At 51.3% G+C, this 16,558-nt stretch overlaps 1 protein-coding gene across 1 annotated transcript; it reads left to right on the top strand.

Annotated features, from left to right (window-relative positions):
• Positions 1–4,335: 4,335 nt before the first annotated feature.
• On the top strand, positions 4,336–14,278 carry BSG (basigin (Ok blood group); the record flags this gene model as incomplete). The annotated part of the gene is made up of 8 exons (XM_009279907.2): positions 4,336–4,714; positions 6,302–6,458; positions 8,274–8,362; positions 8,877–9,004; positions 9,218–9,491; positions 11,958–11,982; positions 12,455–12,525; positions 13,145–14,278. Coding segments are annotated over 7 exons (1,110 nt in total), but the record flags the coding sequence as incomplete, so codon positions are not given.
• Positions 14,279–16,558: the final 2,280 nt, after the last annotated feature.

Raw genomic sequence — 16,558 nt, 5'->3', positions numbered from 1 at the left:
TCCCCGCTCGGCCCCTCAGCGCGGCGAGCTGGCGTCCTGCGGTCCGTCCGCTGCTCCTGGGCCGCACCTTGGGCAGGCCGGTCCCCTTAAACCGATAGACGGCGCGGTCCGCTGGTGCTTCCAGCGGTGCTGGCTCGCTTTCCCCGTGGTAAAAATGAGACCGTTTATTCCCCGCAGCCACTTCTCCGGTTTCCGGGGCTTGTGAGGAGTAACAGATCTCTGGGCTTTAAAACCTTAAAGATGTTCACATGACGCTTAAGTTGATAATCCCCTGATGAGGAAACAATGCCTGCTCTTGGTCTCCGGCCATTTATGATGTGCAGTTGGAAGCTGGATGCAGCGCTGGGAATTACAGCAGCCTGTTGTTGGGTACTTAAAAGCACAACCCCAAAGGAGCCGGGATTTGCTGTGTGCTGTTGCTCTAACATTTCATTTCCTCACTTCTTGAGCTAGCATCAAAGGAGCCTGGCTGATTGGTGTGTTCAGAGCCTCAGGTGAGCAGGCTGCCTTGGCAAACAGCAGATTTTTGCCCAGAGGACTCCAGTCTCTGATTCAGACCTGGTGCAGGAGGTGCTGATGGTAAAGGCTCTGTTTTATTGTGAGTGGTAGGCTGCTGTTTCTGGCTGTTCAGCATATCAGGTACTAAAAAATTTGTAGCCTGTTTGTGGTATCAGGCTTACTTCAGTGTAGTAGAACCAAACCCAAATACTGAAGCAAAAGAGCGGGAGAATTCTGAAAAATCCAGGGGTAGCGACAGAAGTGTCTGCTCCCATATTTCCTTGCAGCAGAGTTGCATTTTAATGCTGCAGAAGAGGAGGGCAGGGGAGAGCCTTCTCCTAAACTTCACGCTGAGGGTAGAATGCGAGTTTCATAAACTAACCCGAAACGGCCCATGTTGGCAGCTTCCTGCTCCCCCTGCCGCACTGAGCAACGGCTTCTCTAAAGGGATTGACACGAATGAGATGTGGAGAAGGCTATTTCTATCCTTGGTCTGAAAAGCCTCAGAAGGAAGAGCTGCTCCGCAGGCCCGTCGGTTGTGCAACGTGCGTGTCCTGCCCTGGCTGTGATGCCCTTGGGCTTGGCGTGTAACAGTGCTGATTCTTCAAGTAAGCAGGGTGGGGGGCTGGAAAGTGAGGGGTTTTACCTCTCGACAGTGTTTAGATTTGGCTTTATGGAGCAGACTGCATGAGAGATGGTCCTTTTAATCTGCAGCATCTTGACTTTTGGTAACTCGCCATGCAGAACAAGTGGCTGAAGTGTAGGTAGGTGTGTGCTTGGACTCTGTGCCCTCAGGAGGAGGTATCCTGACTGAAAGCACTTGCCTTTGACGTGGTTGTGTAGTGACTGCCTTGTTATGCGAAACTTAAGGGGAGAGTAGATTTTATAGCTATTAGTGGAAATGGCAAAAAGTGTCAGAGCCTCATAGATCCCCTTCCGAGGCCAAGAAACAAAGGTCATGCCAGGGAGGAGAGTGTACCCTGTGGGACAGTGCAGGCTCCTGCCAGGCTTGGCTGCCCCGAGCGTTGTCCCCGGGCTCACAGATGTTGTTTACACCACGAGGACTCCTCCCTCTGCTAGGGAGGGAGAGGTTGTTTTTAGTTTGAAGGTGACTCGGGAGAACGTTATCTGGTCTTGTCTGCCTTCACTGCTGGCCAGCTTGATCAGATACCACACTGCGCCCGAGAGAAGCGTCCAGCTCAGTTCTGTGAAGTCTGGTTTTTGTGAGCTGGTTTCAACTTGCAGCCCATCAGCATTTGGAAAACATTTGAATATCTCTGATCAATTCCAGTGGGTTGATGCTGGCTGTGCTCGTACGCCTCTGGACTCAGCAGGCGCTTTCCCCAGCCTCGAGTGCCCGGGATTTTGATTGCCTGGTCTGCTTTGTGTTGGGAGGAGGGGGGATATTAATCCCATGTGAATGCAAATGGTACTTGCTGTTGTTACTGCTTGCTGAAGCTTTTTAGCCTGTCTGAACTGTGTGAAGTGCCCTCTAACTCAGAGCAAATAACCTTGCAACAGCTTATTTTGTCAGCATACGATAATCACCTTGTATCTGTAAAAAAATCCCTTGATCTTTACTAGCTCCCATTTTAAATCAGGCTGTAGTTAAAATGGGACAGGCTTTTACAAGTGCTGTAGTCAGTTCTATGACTTTTCAAAATTAGGTGTTTGGGAGTGTTTAATCACAGGCCTGTGGTGTAAAAAAAACCCATTTGGCACACAGGTCAGTTGTTCTAGAAGTGAAACTCAGCGTGTGAAAGTTGCTTATAGCTGATACCTCCATACGTCTTTTGGGACCCCCGTCACCTACCACTTTTTTTAAAATCAGTTCAAGATCACCATTCTGGTGTCTCTGGTACAACTCTGTCATCCAGAGTCCCTTGGAAACCTTGAAACCTCTGCAAAAGTGTTGTTGAACAGCGCATTTCTGAATGTAACCAGCAGTACTGCGGTCGGTGTGTGAAATAGCAAGAGTTTTTTAGCCTTCCAGTTACACTCAGGCCTCTGTTTTAAGGTACCTCAGTTTTCAGTATCGGCCTTTTCCTAAAAGCGTCTTGGTCTCAGGTGAGGGTCAGATCTCTCCTTCCTTGTCCAAGCATGTTTATTCTTCCAGACTTTTAAAGATTTAGTATGCAAAACTAATTTTTCCTTTGAGAAATGTGGAATTGATTTATTTAGGACTCTGAAACTTTGCCTTGCAGACTTACTTGTATTTTTCTTGAGTTTGAGCAAACTTGGTTTTGTAATACTGATTTGTTTCTACGCTCACAAAAAATGGTCATAGGATTTCCTATTAAAACATCTTCATGCATTCGAAAAACGTCATAGGATTTCCTATTAAAACATCTTCAGGCATTCGAAAAACAAAAAATTTGCTCCCAAACCCACCTCCTTTGTGCCTGTAGGTCATGGTACATATATGGAGGGTTGTATATGATCATGAACTTTAAGTGCTTAATAAATTAATTTCCTGGAAGCCGTCTTGGTGTGTGGGATGCCCCGTAAGCCCACTGTTGGCACGTCTGAAGTGCAGTCAGCGTGCAGGAAGGACGTGTCGCAAGCTTAACTAGTTCTTCTTAAATCTGACTGCGGTTGAGTCACGTAAGTAACCTTGACCCATGAATGATGTCTTTTCCCGAAGCGATGTTGCTAGAGCCTCCCTTCCTGCCCCCTCCAAGAACAGCTCCCCTGGGGCCCTGCCCTTCTCCCCACTGCCTTGTAATGACTTGGGCAGTTTGCACCTGGGGACTGCTGGTCGCTGTGGCTCTGCTGGGTCTGGCTAGTAGCCTAAAGATGTTTGGCAGCTCAGCTTTCCGCAGTCCAGTGGCTCACGGACCTACCTTTGGACTGTCTGTTTTCGAAAGCTGAACCCTCTGGCCTCTCACCACAAGAGCAGTTTGAAAAATACCGTAGTTCTGGGCTGCAGCTGCTTCTTGTGCTTTTAATCTGTTTATTACTAATTTAGCTCTGCAAAGTTATCTTGCCTGAGATAAAAAGTCTGATTTCACTGTTTGTATGACAATGAATGTTACACATTTCCTCACCTGGCTTGCAACATCTTGCAGACTGCAAGACATTCCTCTCCCCCCAAAAAGCTGTTATCTTAATATTGTGTTTAAAAGTATCTGCCAGGCATCTTAGTGAGCGGAGTGATGAAACAAGTGTGTGAGAGCTGGGGCAGTGCCGTGAGGCCTGGCAGACGAGGCCAGCAAAGAGTATTGGTACGTCTAGCAGTGGGTGCTGCCGTCCACAGCCACCTAGCAAAGGTGCTGCCCGTCCTCCGCAGTGGGACACATGAACGGGGTTGTCCTACCTTGCTGCTGCTGGCCTTCTGTTGCAACCTGAGGTGGGGGCTTTGGCAGACCTGTGGAGCGCCTTGCCAGAGCACAGGGGGTGCTAAAATTGTGTGGGGACCACGGAGGCTGGGTAAGCCCGTGCAACAAAAAATGTGTTGCTGTCTTCGTCCTGAACTGAAGGTGCTTGGAGACCGGGGAAGTGTCGCAGGCTCTTGGTCTGCCCCAGTGAACGTCATGCCATAACGCCGTCCCTTGCAGAAGGCAGACAATGCCATGACTGCTGTGGGTTTCTTGTTTCGATAGTGGCAAATACTATGTGCTGGTTTGTATGTTCTGGTTTTGCAGCGGAGTCGCAGGAAGTGTTGTTGGCTGGAGATACAAGAATTCAAAATAACAGCCCTGTCCGAGCTGGGCAGAGTTCAGAGAACGTGGAGGGCGGGAGAGGGAAGAGTACACTGATCTGAAGATTGTATGTGGCCTCTTCTCAATGGCTGAATTTTTTTTTGCTTGTAGAGGGTGAATTCTTGCTTTGCACTAACACTTTGCACTAATACCTCTTCAACTCATAGCTGGTTTTATAAAGTCACCGCTGTCTCAAAAGAGACTGACTCAGGACAGCGTCGAGTTGTACTGCGAGGCGATTGGCAATCCTATCCCTGAGATCCAGTGGTGGTTTGAGGGAAACGAGCCAAATGAGACCTATGCTCAGCTCTGGGATGGCGCACGGCAGGACCGTGTCAAAATCAACGCCACCTACAACCTGCACTCTACCAGTACCATCTACATCGCAAACCTCACAAGCGACGACTCGGGCATGTATGAGTGCCGGGCTAGCAACGACCCTGACCGCAACCACTTGTCGAAGAGCCCCAAAGTCAAGTGGATCCGTTCCCAGGCAAACGTTTTTGTCATCGAACGTGAGTGGCCACACTGAGGCCTTGGCACTTGCTCGGACACCGATGTCTTGAGTCTCCTGCCATGCTCACCCCTGCACCCGTGTCCTGTTGCTCCCGAAAGCTCCCCTCACCCTCCCACCCCAGCTGTAGAACTGAGAGACTCCCACCCTCTGTCATCTCCCTCACCACCTGTGACTTGACCCGAAATGGCCCTGCTCAAAAAGGGTTGTGGCTTCCCAACCAAAATGCCCTTTGGCAATCCCGCGCCTTTTCTGGAGCCAAAGACCTGGAACCTACTGCTTATTCCCGAGTGCCTCTGAGTCCCGGTGCTGGCTTGCAGAATTGAGTCTTGATTCTGTGGTAGATTCTGCCCTAACCGCCACTGACAAACCAGCCCTTCCCTACAGCTCGTACAGCTTCTGCTCCTGTGAACAGTCTTGCTTTAAGCTCGCTTTCTTGCTAGTGATACAAGCTGTGGGGAACAAAACCTGCTTTGAGTTTCCTGAGATGCAACCGTTTTTGAAATGGCCGTGTCTGTGTGACACTGAATGTGATGTAGTTGCTTGTCCTGTGGAAGTGACCAGATTCCCTCTGCTTACAGAGCTGGCAGTCGAACTCTGGAGCTAACAGGCAGCTGCTTTGAGTAATAGAAACCTGGGCCAGTGTGAGGGAATTTAACATCCTGCTAAGGTCTTACCATGAATCCTGAAGTTAGCAGAGCAGTGTAGCAGTCTTTTCAGCATAAATGAGCCAGGGAATACAGAACTCCAGCAGAACCTTCTTCTGGTGGAATTTGGGTAGGAGGAAAAGCAAAATGCCTGTCAGCCCTGTGCAAAAATTGTTCCTTCCAAGAGACTGAGATTGGGAGGAAGGACAGGAACTGTAGTGCCACCAGGGCTGTGTAATGGTGCTGCTAATGGCAGCTGTTTTCTTGGACTGCTTTCTACAAGAAGAAATGCCCGAGTCATCTTATGTTGCATAATTTACTGCTGCTTGGCACGTGGAGGCCCAGGACCTTTTGGAGTCACGGTTCTGTGTGTTCTCCCTGGAGTAAATCTAACTATATTATTTTGGGCTGCATCAGATGATGCACATATTGCTTGCATATGGTCTTGTTTGCTATCCCTCACAACAGAGGGTCTTGACTGCCATCAGTTATGTTACCTGGAGGTGTCTAAGTCTGCTCAGATTCTGGAAGGTGTTGACACAGCGAGTGCTATAGTGGCTCATAAAAGCAGAGCCATACTCTGCCCTTCACAGTATGACCTTTTCCATTGCTTATTGAGCACTTAGCTCTGCTCGAGCTGCACCCATTGTAGAGACAGCAGGGACTCAAAACTACCCAGAGCACATGGCAGCGATCCTGCTCATGGTGGGAGCAGCTGCAGGGTAAGCATTGGTTATTGCTAGGTGCAATCAGGCCCTAGTCGCCTGTTTTTCAAGTCTCTCCTGTGCTGGTATCAGTTCTGGTAGGAAACTGTTTGCAAAGGTAAGTGAAAGCTATGATAGAGACAAGGAGCTGTGGGTTTTGCATTAAAGGTTCTTGGGCAGGCACGTGACCTCTGGAATACCGCATGTTAACTTCAATCGAATTATTCACGAATGCAGGTCCAGACATCAAAGCTCATGTAACTGGCATTTCTGGCAAGCTGATCCTCACCTGTAACATGACTGCGCCTTACCCTGCCATCGAGGGTCATGAATGGATGCATGGGGACAAGATACTTCAAACAGACACGGAGTCAAGTACTTTCACCAGTTACACGTGAGTGTCAGGGGCAAGGTCAGATAAGAATCTGAACACCGGGGACAGGTTTTTACCAGAGGCAGTTAATGTTTCCTATCAGCTGAACCCAAAGCTAAGTGCTTGCAGTCTTGCTGAAAATGTAGGCTTTTAAACTTTGGAACATAAGATGAGCTAAACAAACTTCTGGTAAGGCCCAACATTTTCTCCTTTAAGGGGAGGAGGGGGCAAAAAGGAGGAGGAAGGCGAAGTTATATGCCCCACACATCCTCTTAGTAAGAGAAGTTCTGCTGCTTCATGTTTTTATGCAGGTGTTCAGCTGGGCTCTGTTGGTTTGTCAGGTGCAGTGTGCAACTGGGGCTGCTGCCTGGCCTGTGTCTGCACCGTCCTTCTGCACTGACATCAGTGTGCTGGAGCTGCTTTCCTAGAGCTTTGAGGGACCCCTGCTCTGGGCAGGACATCAGCTCCCTGCTCCCCAGAGACCGTGTGTGGAATGAGAGACTCCAGCGTATGTTGTCTCTGCCTTTGGCTTTTATGTACCTTTCCAAAGTCCAGCCATTCTTACAGAACAAGCTGGGAAGCTGCTTGCAAGTTATGGTCAATGCTCAGAAACTGCTTGCAGGGTGTAGCTGAGCAGAAGCGGGAATACCAGCCTTATTGTAACAGTGCAGTGAGCTTTCCTTTTTGATTACAGTCAGGCCTGGCTGGCACTGACCCAGCAGCTGTAGAGGCATCATGTCCTTTTGTATGGCAGTGCCGACGTGCCTGTCTCCCCATAGCAACAGGGAGCTGAACAAGGATTAAAGTATTTATAACCCAGCCTCCCTCGCGTGACCTCAATTCCATAGCTGAGTGGTTTTTGGAAGTGGGAAGCGCCATGCACAGCACAACGAACAAACAGCCTGTTGTCCCAGTGCAGCCATGGGACTGCAACTTTGCCTGCCCCTTCCCTCGAGTGTGTATTACTAAGCTGCAGAATGAGATGTTTGTTGTAGTGCAGCATAATCCACTAAATCTCATTGCAGCAGCTTTACAAAAAGGAAAATGGGAGAGTTCTCCCTACGCTTGGATCAATCCAGAGTAAGCCAGCCTGGGTGTTTCTTTGCCACTGCTTTGCCATGTGTTTCAGTGGGCTTTCCTGCATGGGAAGAATAGCTGCCTTCTGAATCTGTTGTCCTAAGCTCCTTGCCTGTCTCCTTTAGAGGTGAACTGCAGAGCTGATGTCTTACGTGAGGTGTGTGGCTGTGTCCTGGGTTGTGCTAACTAGAGGACTCTTGCTGCACTACAGATTCTGTTGGCTTTGCTCAGTAGGGTGTGATTTTCTTTTTTTAATGAGCCTGGGATCTGTATGGAAGAGGGAAGAGCATGGAGTTGGCCACTTCTGAAGTGTACATATGGCACTGCACCTGGTGATGGTGTAATGTTGTCCCGGTGCTCCTGGTTTTCTTCATCTATACTAGCTAACAGTCTAGGTCTTAATTTTTTTCCCTTTGTAGAGTCCCTGATGGCAAGAGTGCTTTGGGTTAGGGAGTGAAAGCTGCTGGTTTTCAGGATTCAGGACACAAGATCAGGAGGTCTCAGTGATCACCGACTTGACAGACCTGTATGTGAAATCCTCTTCTGCCATCCTCAATGTGTGGGGAGAGAAGGGTGAAGAGTTGGGTTGCTGTAGGTACATGGTGGAGCGTAAATACTGGCACTGGAATGGGAGAAATTGCCTATGGAGGAAATTGCTGATGCTTATAGATGTCTGTTTCCATGGGTCTGGAGTTTAGTATCTGTTTGTGGATAAGTCAGTTGTGCTGAATGCTTATCTGGCATCCTGGTTTTTGGTAGAATCGAGGGGAAGATGGAAGAGCACTCTGGTGTCTATGAATGCATCTACAAAGGAAGCCCGGTGATAAAAGGACAAGTGAATATTTCAGGTAACTTCATATGTTTGCTCCTGGGTCTGAGGAGGGGAGTGGGGAAGCTGTGATCTTCTGAACACTTTACTTTGGTATCTTTTCAGCTTCTTGAAAAGTTGCTTCTAGCCCTTACTAACAAGGCTGCAGGACTCTACATGTGTACTACCAGACTTGCTCTGTGAGGCAGCTCCATTTTATCAGGCAGCTAAAGTGTCTGTAGGGTCAGCTCTTAGACCTTGCATTAAATCAGGCCTTCTGCTGTGGGCATGTTCCCACAAGAATAATGGGAGAGGGATAATACCTGGTGGACAAATCTGTTCGAGCCTTCCTTGAAGCAGCTCGACGTGCTTTCCTCTGTGAAAATGCCAAACAACGGGCACGTGAGGGGAATACACCCACTAACGCATTTCTTAAACTGAAGTCAAGCTTTATGGGTAACTTTCTTTGATTCTGGCTAGGTGGACTGCAGGGAGTACAAATCTTCTGTGTTTTCTAGAATGAGGTGTCTGATTTTCTTTTTCTCTTGCTGTAGTTTCACCCCAAGTGATGGCATACAAGAAGTCTGAGCATGGGAATGAGGGGGACACAGGCGTTCTGACCTGCAAGAATCCCTCTTTCCCCCCTGTCGGCTCTTGGGTCTGGTACAAAAATGGTCAAGAAGTAAGTGCTGTGGTTTGCTCTTTCTCCCCTTCTGCCTACCCTACTTCCCAGCAAAGAGGTGGAGGACCTCGTCCCATCAGAATTAGCTATTTCAGAGTAGCCTCCTCAGTGCCATGGCAAGGAGGATTTCTGTAGTGGTAGGACCATGCATGGTAAGTGAGCAGCTCCCCTCATGTCAGCACTGCCCTGAGAGCTGTCTCTTTCTCCCTCCAGCCCATCATCAATGGTTCTGGTCGATACATTATCAAGTCCAGTGGCAACAAGACAGAGTTACGCATTCTTAAACTGAATATTGAGGAGGATACGGGTGACTACCACTGCAATGCCACCAACTCTTATGGCTTTGGTGGTGCTACGGTAAACTTGCGTGTACGCAGCCGCCTGGCAGCGCTCTGGCCCTTCCTGGGTATTGTGGCAGAAGTCCTTGTTCTTGTCACCATCATCTTCATCTATGAGAAGAGGAGGAAGCCAGATGAGGTTCTTGATGGTAAGAGGTGCCTGGGGTTAAATCTGGGGAGACCAAGTAACTTGTAGGGTGCAGGCAAAATGTTCTTGTAGAGAACTTGGAGTTCCCTTTGTCAGATGGGCATTAATTTGAGGGCTGCTTCTCAGGGTGCTTCTTGTAAAACCATGATAGTCTTTACCAGGCTACTTTAGCCATGAAGTTGCAAGTAATTGCACTGTTTCTGACAGTCCTTCAGCGAGCTGTGCTTTGGATCTGGAGCGAGATAAGATTCAGTGCAGGTCAGCCTGACCCTTTGTCTCACCAGTTCCTCTGTACTTTGCTCAAGTGCTTCACCTGAGCGTCTGCAGGACTGAGTTTTCTTTGGCAGCTAACATTCTGGAGAAGCTGATTACTGAATAAGTAGTAGAGCTTTTCTGGTGCTGCAAAAGTGGGGGACTGTGTCAGTGGCTCCATAAGACCAGGCTTAGCTTAATTCAGGTTCAGTTCATGGATCTGTTTTGGGTCCTCAGATCCACACATCCTGAGACTTCCTCAAAGCCTAGTGCTATCTTTAATCTGTTCTGGAAATATTGGCTCCTCCCTTTCCTTATCAGTAAGAATCTGCATTGTGTTAGCCCAGCCACCCCTTCCTTATCTGATCCAGTTAACAATGAAGTGTAAATGCGTGGTATCCTTCCTGCTTGCTGGGTCAGGCTCCTTAGCCCTCTGCTAGGGAACAGCACATCAGGTAGGCTGAGTGGTGTGAGGTGCAGCAGAGGGACGAAAACTAAATATCCCTCCCCTGACTACAGGGCTTGGGGAATTCTACTCAAGGCAGTTTTACAAGCAGATGCTTTGCCCTCTGACACTCTTGCCTGGAAGGCAGGTATCTTCTTAAGGATGTTGTAGCTGCATCTTCCAGCAAAAAAACTATAGCCTGTGTGTGTTGAGTGATCTGGCTTCTGATGACATCAGCCTGATCCAGACCATGTTGAGTGCTGATCTGTCAGAGCTGTAGCAGATGCTTTGACAGACAAAGACAGGGCGTGTATACTGAAGTGTCCTGATGCTCCTTGGCCAGAGCTCTTAAGCTCAGGTTCCTGAGTGCTTGTGGATGAGGATACAGCATCATGCCTGTTTGACGAACACACAGCTTTACGCTTTCCTGGTGTGAAGTGGTTATGTGTCCCGAAAGTCTTTGTAGCTTTGCCCCTCTTGAGAGGAGGTAACAGTAAGGCATTGCTGAGCCAGCTCGGACAAATGCTGTTCCTCATGGTACATGGCTGTGAATTGGCTGCTCCTTGTTACCTGGGATGGGGAGAGTCTGGCCTGTGTATGGTGTGATATCCTTGCTGGTGTTATCTTTCCACTCTTCCCTTCTCTGCTGCTGGGTGCCACCTCAAATGGTAAGTAGAAGATAGATGCAGAAACATGGCTGGAACTGTCCTCTCACCAGCTGTATGCAGATCTTGGTGCCCAAGGCAGTCCCAATGCTTAGAGCGTGGGCCTCACCTCTTGGTGCCATTTGAGGGGAGCCTGGACTGTGGAAGAGATGATGGGGAGCCTTCTGTTGGAAGGTGGCAGATTGCAAGGAGCTGGTGAAAGGCCCCAGGGCTTGGCATGTGTTGGCAGAGATGTTTTCTTAGCTGTGCTTCTCAGTGTAGCAAGAATGTGGTGTGCAGTGTGTTTATTTTGATTTCACAAAATGTGTGGGGAGGAAGAAGGGCGTACTGCTGCTGATGCTTAAAGCCTCATTCCTGAAACATCCTTTAATCCCCAATCCTGGATTCCCCTTTACTTGCTGTTGAAGACTGTGCTCAGATCTGGGAGCCATCTGAATTAGTGGTGCTGAAGGGGTGAGAGCAGCAGGTAGATCAGTGGCGGCTGTGCTGTCTTGCCGGGTGGATCTGTGGCTCTCTTTTCCAGTTTTAAGTGCTGGTGGTGGGAAGATTGGCTGGTATGCTGAGGATACACAGGGTGCAAATGTTAAACAGATGTTACCAGTCAGCAGAGCTGCTTCAGAGACTGCCCGGATGCTTCCCTGTGTAATTCTACTTCTGTGGCCTCCTGGGGTAGTCTCGGGTGTGCCTCGGGGTTAATGAGGTGCCAGACCTGACCTCTGCCAGTTGGTGGGGGGTGGGGGTGGTGACTTGGTTATCCTGTGAGCCGAGCCTACCCTGTGCCGACAGAAGCAACTGCGGAACAGGAGCTTATGTCTAAGTTTGTGCCTTGTCTAAGCTTAGACAAGAAGCAGCTTAAAACTCCCGCAGGGGGTGGTAGTGTTCTGGTAAGGAGTAGCCCCCTGCTCTGCCAGGCCCTGGCAAAAGAGGAGCCCTGTGGGTGAGATGACCTTTTGGGTTCAGTCCTGTGCAGGCAGTAGTATCCAGTATATCCAGTAACCTGTCTGGAATGCAGTCCCCAGGGTTTTAAGAGGTGGCAGAGATTACTTCTTAATGCTCTTCCCTGACACTGTTCGTTCTTTCTTTCTATGCTGTCCTGAATGTGAAGATGATGATGGAGGTTCTGCACCACTGTAAGTACCTTGCTTTTTCCTATTTAGCCAGATTTGTACTGGCAGATCACATCCATCCAGGGAATCTGCTCTGAATGGAAAAGCTAGCTGGTGTGGGAATAACACACTAGCTTGCTGGGGTGGGAGACTTTCCCCCTGTGGTTCATTTAATGTGGCCTGTGTATAAACCGCATATAACTGGGGATGGCACTGGTGTCTTGGAAACTGACGCTGTTCTGGTAACTACTCTCATCTTGCCTTATCTTGGCCATCTATTTGGATCTGAATTACATTAGTGGGTAGGTTCATTTAATGTGGCCTGTGTATAAACCGCATATAACTGGGGATGGCACTGGTGTCTTGGAAACTGACGCTGTTCTGGTAACTACTCTCATCTTGCCTTATCTTGGCCATCTATTTGGATCTGAATTACATTAGTGGGTAGGGTGGGGCTTTGCTTTTTCTTTCCTCACTGCCCCTTTTCTCTTTCCAGGAAAAGCAATGCCACAAACCACAAGGACAAGAATGTCCGCCAGAGAAATGCTAACTAAGAGCAGGGGCCAGGTGAGTGCCATTCCCGAGGGCAGAGTTGCAGCTGAGAGCAGCTGCTGTGCCAGGCTCTTCACCTCCTCACAGTGAAGGGCTCCTACAGCGGCCTGAGGTGCCTGTCTCTAGCTGTAACCTAGCTGGAGCTCTTTATCAGCTGCTCAGAGGTCTGGCCTGGCTGCAGTTATCTGCATCTGCAAAGGGTCTCTGGAAGAAGCAGAAGCATCCATGCAGGCAGAGGCTCTTCTGGCCCAAGGTCATACTGCAGGATCTGGGGAGGTGGGGGGGAACATGTGTTGCTGTGAAGTTCAGGCACAGGCCATTAGTAGCCTGGTGGGAACCTGCCAAAGCTGCTGGGACTGCGTGTGGGGAACAGCAGTGTGTCTGGCCTTTGCCCAGACAGACAAGGGGAGAGGGACAAGAAAGTGTTGGACTCTACTGTGGGGCTCTAAAGCATGGGAAAGTCAAGACTGCCTGATAGCTCCTGCCCTGGACTCGAGCAGGAGATGAGTCCTTACCCACAGCTTTACTGAAGGGCAGCCTTTGTCCTGTACTGCTCCATCAACCCCCTCTAGCACAGTGCAGCCTTACTGGTACAACTGGGTTATCTGACTGGCTTTTCTTTCTCTCCTGCCAGGTGATGTGTAGATGAAGAACTCGTCTGGACAATTTTGTTTTCTTCTAATTTTTTGGTAAAATAGCACCATGAAATATTCTAGTGTGTCCTTGCGATTCAGTTACTTCACTTTCTAAAGGAACTTAAGTTGTAGAATCTAAAATACACTTTTTTAAAAAAAAGAGTTGTGGGAGGGTTTTTCTACCTGTAAATGTAAATCCCTTGTTTCTGGTAGTCTAGGTCGCTGGCTGCCTCTGTCCTAGGTTTCTTCATGTACAGTGGGGGTGGGTGGGAGCACAACTTGTGTCTTCCTCACCTCTGGGAAGAACAGGGTGTGCTGGGTAGGGCCATTCTGAAGTGCCCTCCTTGCCCCACCTCAGTGTTTGAGGCCACTCAAGGAGCTGTGGATAACAGACCTGAACACGCAGTGAAATGTGCGCAGTTCCTTGTGTGCTGCTCCGCTGGACGTGGCTGGCATGGCCTGTGTTCCCAGCAGGTCTGTCCTGCCCTGTTTGTGTGGGTCAGGGAGAAACTGCTTTGGTGGCCGTCTGGAGATGACCCGATCTGACCAAAGGGTTTAGGAAGGTAGTTCCGTGTCTTTCCCAGTGCATCACCTGGAGCAAGGCTGCACCCTTACCTAGCGTGGAAGCGGCATGTGTCCTTGTAAGCCACTCAGCCAGGGCCACCAGGCACATCTGCTGGTGCGGCTCCTGGGGAGGAGCGAGCGAAGGGCTCATTCCTCGGTGTGTGCCACACCACCTGGACGCGCACACAGTGCCATACCACGTCAGGCAGATTCCCAGTCAGCTCCTCCAGAGCTGCTTTAGTTACCCTCTTAAACAGATAACCAGGAGGCAGTGTTAGAGCTGGATGCTGGATAAATATGATTGCTGTTAACTTATTTTCATGGGTTGTTAGTATCTCTTCTCAAGTTGCTACAGTGGGGGATAGGGGCAGAGTGAACAGGGGCTGCAGTGCTGGGGGGGGGCCAGTTTAACAGCGTGTGTTCTTGTGCTTGAGCCATCGTGATGTTTGTGTGACATAGAAGCCTGAGAGCAGACAAATGCTCAGTGGAGTCTAATACCTTTATTGCTGGGTAGCATTGAACTGTTAACACACTTCACAAATAAAGATGATTCCTCTCTCTTTTTTTTTTTCATCTTTGTTTGGACTCTGGTCTCTCTTCCCTGCTGGCTGGACCCCTGGGTTGCCTGACCTGCTGACTCATTTCTGGCTCCTCTGGCTGTAGAACACAACACTGTCTCTCACAATTCGGTGCCAGCTCTGACTGTGCTCTAATCGTAGCTTGGGAGGTGTTCAAGCCTTTTGCGAAGGGAGATGAGCAGTGGTCCCGGCTCTGCAGAGCCCGGAGGAGCGCTGGTCACTGGGGCACGCTTGCCTGTTTGGGGGCAGGCGTCACCTTCCCCTGCTGCACAGTTCCTCAGTGTCTTGTGGCTGTGGGGTCAAGGATCAGCTCCAACTTACAGGAGCCCTTGTAGGACATGCTGCGTGCGTGTCTCATGCTTCTCTAAGCAGTTATTTTTTTTGTTCTCGCTGCTCTTTCCTGTGGGGGGAAAGCGAAGGTGCGAGGCCTTTGCTGCCTTTGTGCACAGTGTGGTGCCTGTGGAGAAGGATGGAGGATGTGGCGGGGGGTCCCTTTCCTGCTGCCAGCCCTGAGCTCAGCGTGCTTCTGCCAGTGCTCCTACCCTTGGAGCAAGGCAGCAGTGGCCGTGGGCTGGAGAGGAGCCCCGGTGTGCTCCCAGCTGGCCTGAGCCCTGCCAGCCCTGGTCCCAGCGAGCGTCTGAGCTGTGGCCTTGTGCTGTAGCCAAACGCTTCTCCCTGCCTGGGAAGGGGGTAATTGGGGAGCGTGGCTCTGATTGCAGGGCTGTACCCCCAGAGCTGCTGGCTGTGGGGTGGCTGGGTCCCTCTTGATAGTGTTTCTGCTGCCTCGGTATGTCATCAGCTGGGCTAGCCCTGGGGCTGACTGGGCAGCGTGGCTCTGCAGCACGTAAGTGGGTTATGCAAGCCTTTCGCAGCCGGCCTCGTGCCTGCGGGTGCCATCCTGGTGAAAAATCAATGCGTGGCTTAATTTCCTTGATGAGGATTATGGGTCCTGCCTGACCTGGCTCTCGGGCTGCAACACAAAGCACTGCTTGTGCCTTTTGTTTGGCGGGGCTGGCGCAGGGGGGGAAAAAACAGCCCGGGGAGCTGGGGAGGGGATGGAGCGGCATCATGCTGCTCTCTGCTGGGTCCGCTTGCCTGCAGCAGCTGCCACAGCAAGTCGAGGCAGAGCCCTGCCGCGCTGGCCGAGGCACTGTCGTGTTGAGCTCAGCGCAGGGACGGTGTGAACAGGCCCCTCCTGGGGTGCCCCGCTCTGTCCCGGGGAGAGGGCGGGTGCTCTGGGCACCGCTGTCTGGGAGGATCCTGCTCTGCCTCCCGACACCTCGGGGTGAGCCCTGAGCTGCCACCTCGCTGTGATCTCAGTTGTTCACTCTGGTGTTTCCAGCCTCCTGCTCAGGTTAAGCCAGTGTTGCCTCTTCGGGGGGCTCTTCCATAGGCTTGGGGCCTGCTGGCGGGGGGGTGGTGCTGTGCTCAAGGGTGGTTTGGAGAAATGGGCTGTTGCTTGCAGGTGCGAAGCCAAGGGGGTGATTTGTTGCAGAGTGAGCCTGCTGTGGCCTGGAGCTTTTGGGGCGTCCTCTCCCGTGGGGCTCAGCAGAGGGGCTGCGGCTGCCTGCTCCCTGCCCCGAGCATGAAGCAGGGCTGACTCTGGCCGTGGCCGGCGTGGGAGCTGGGTGTGCGCACTGTCTGGCTGTGTTTCTGCACCGTGGGCAGCAGATGGTGCCACTGGCCGCAGCCGCGTCACCTGTGCGGCACTGTGACCCTGGACGGGTCTTGCCTTGCCCTGGGCCTGCAGCCCGGTCAGACCAGGGCTGCGATAGCCGTGTCCCCTGCGGCTGTGGCAGCTCTGGTCCTGTGTCCGGCTGTTTGAGGATGCTCGGGGCTCACCCGGCCCCCTTGCTCCGCTGTGCTCCGATGCCTCGCAGCCCGGGGAAGCTGCAGTGGGAAGAGCATGTTCCTGGGGCGGCAGGGCAGGAGGTGCTGGTCCCGCTGACCTGTTCCCAGCACCCAGAGCATTGGGAACTGGCTGCGTCTGGCCTGGGTGCAGGTGTCCGCCTCGGTGGTGTCTGGCTGCGGTTTGCTGGCCCGTGTTATTTCCGGGACACACAGGAGCCGCCCTGTCCCAGGGTGTCAGTCCTGGGTCTCCATCCCTGCCACCCTCCCCTGTGCCCGCGCCGGGTGGTTCCTCCTGCCACCGTCTCGGTGCAGGGGGGGCTCAGCCCTGGGGGCGAGGGGACGGGCTGGGTCTGGGCTCGGGCTGGCGAGGTGGGCGGCAGGTCGCCGGGGCTGTGGGAGGGCGAAGCCACGTCTTCCCGG

This window comes from Aptenodytes forsteri, unplaced genomic scaffold (genome assembly GCF_000699145.1).
Source record: "Aptenodytes forsteri isolate BGI_AS27 unplaced genomic scaffold, ASM69914v1 Scaffold147, whole genome shotgun sequence".
Taxonomy (NCBI): Eukaryota; Metazoa; Chordata; class Aves; order Sphenisciformes; family Spheniscidae; genus Aptenodytes; species Aptenodytes forsteri.
Note: the sequence above shows the minus strand (reverse complement) of the source record. Positions and strands in the feature narration are given on the sequence as shown.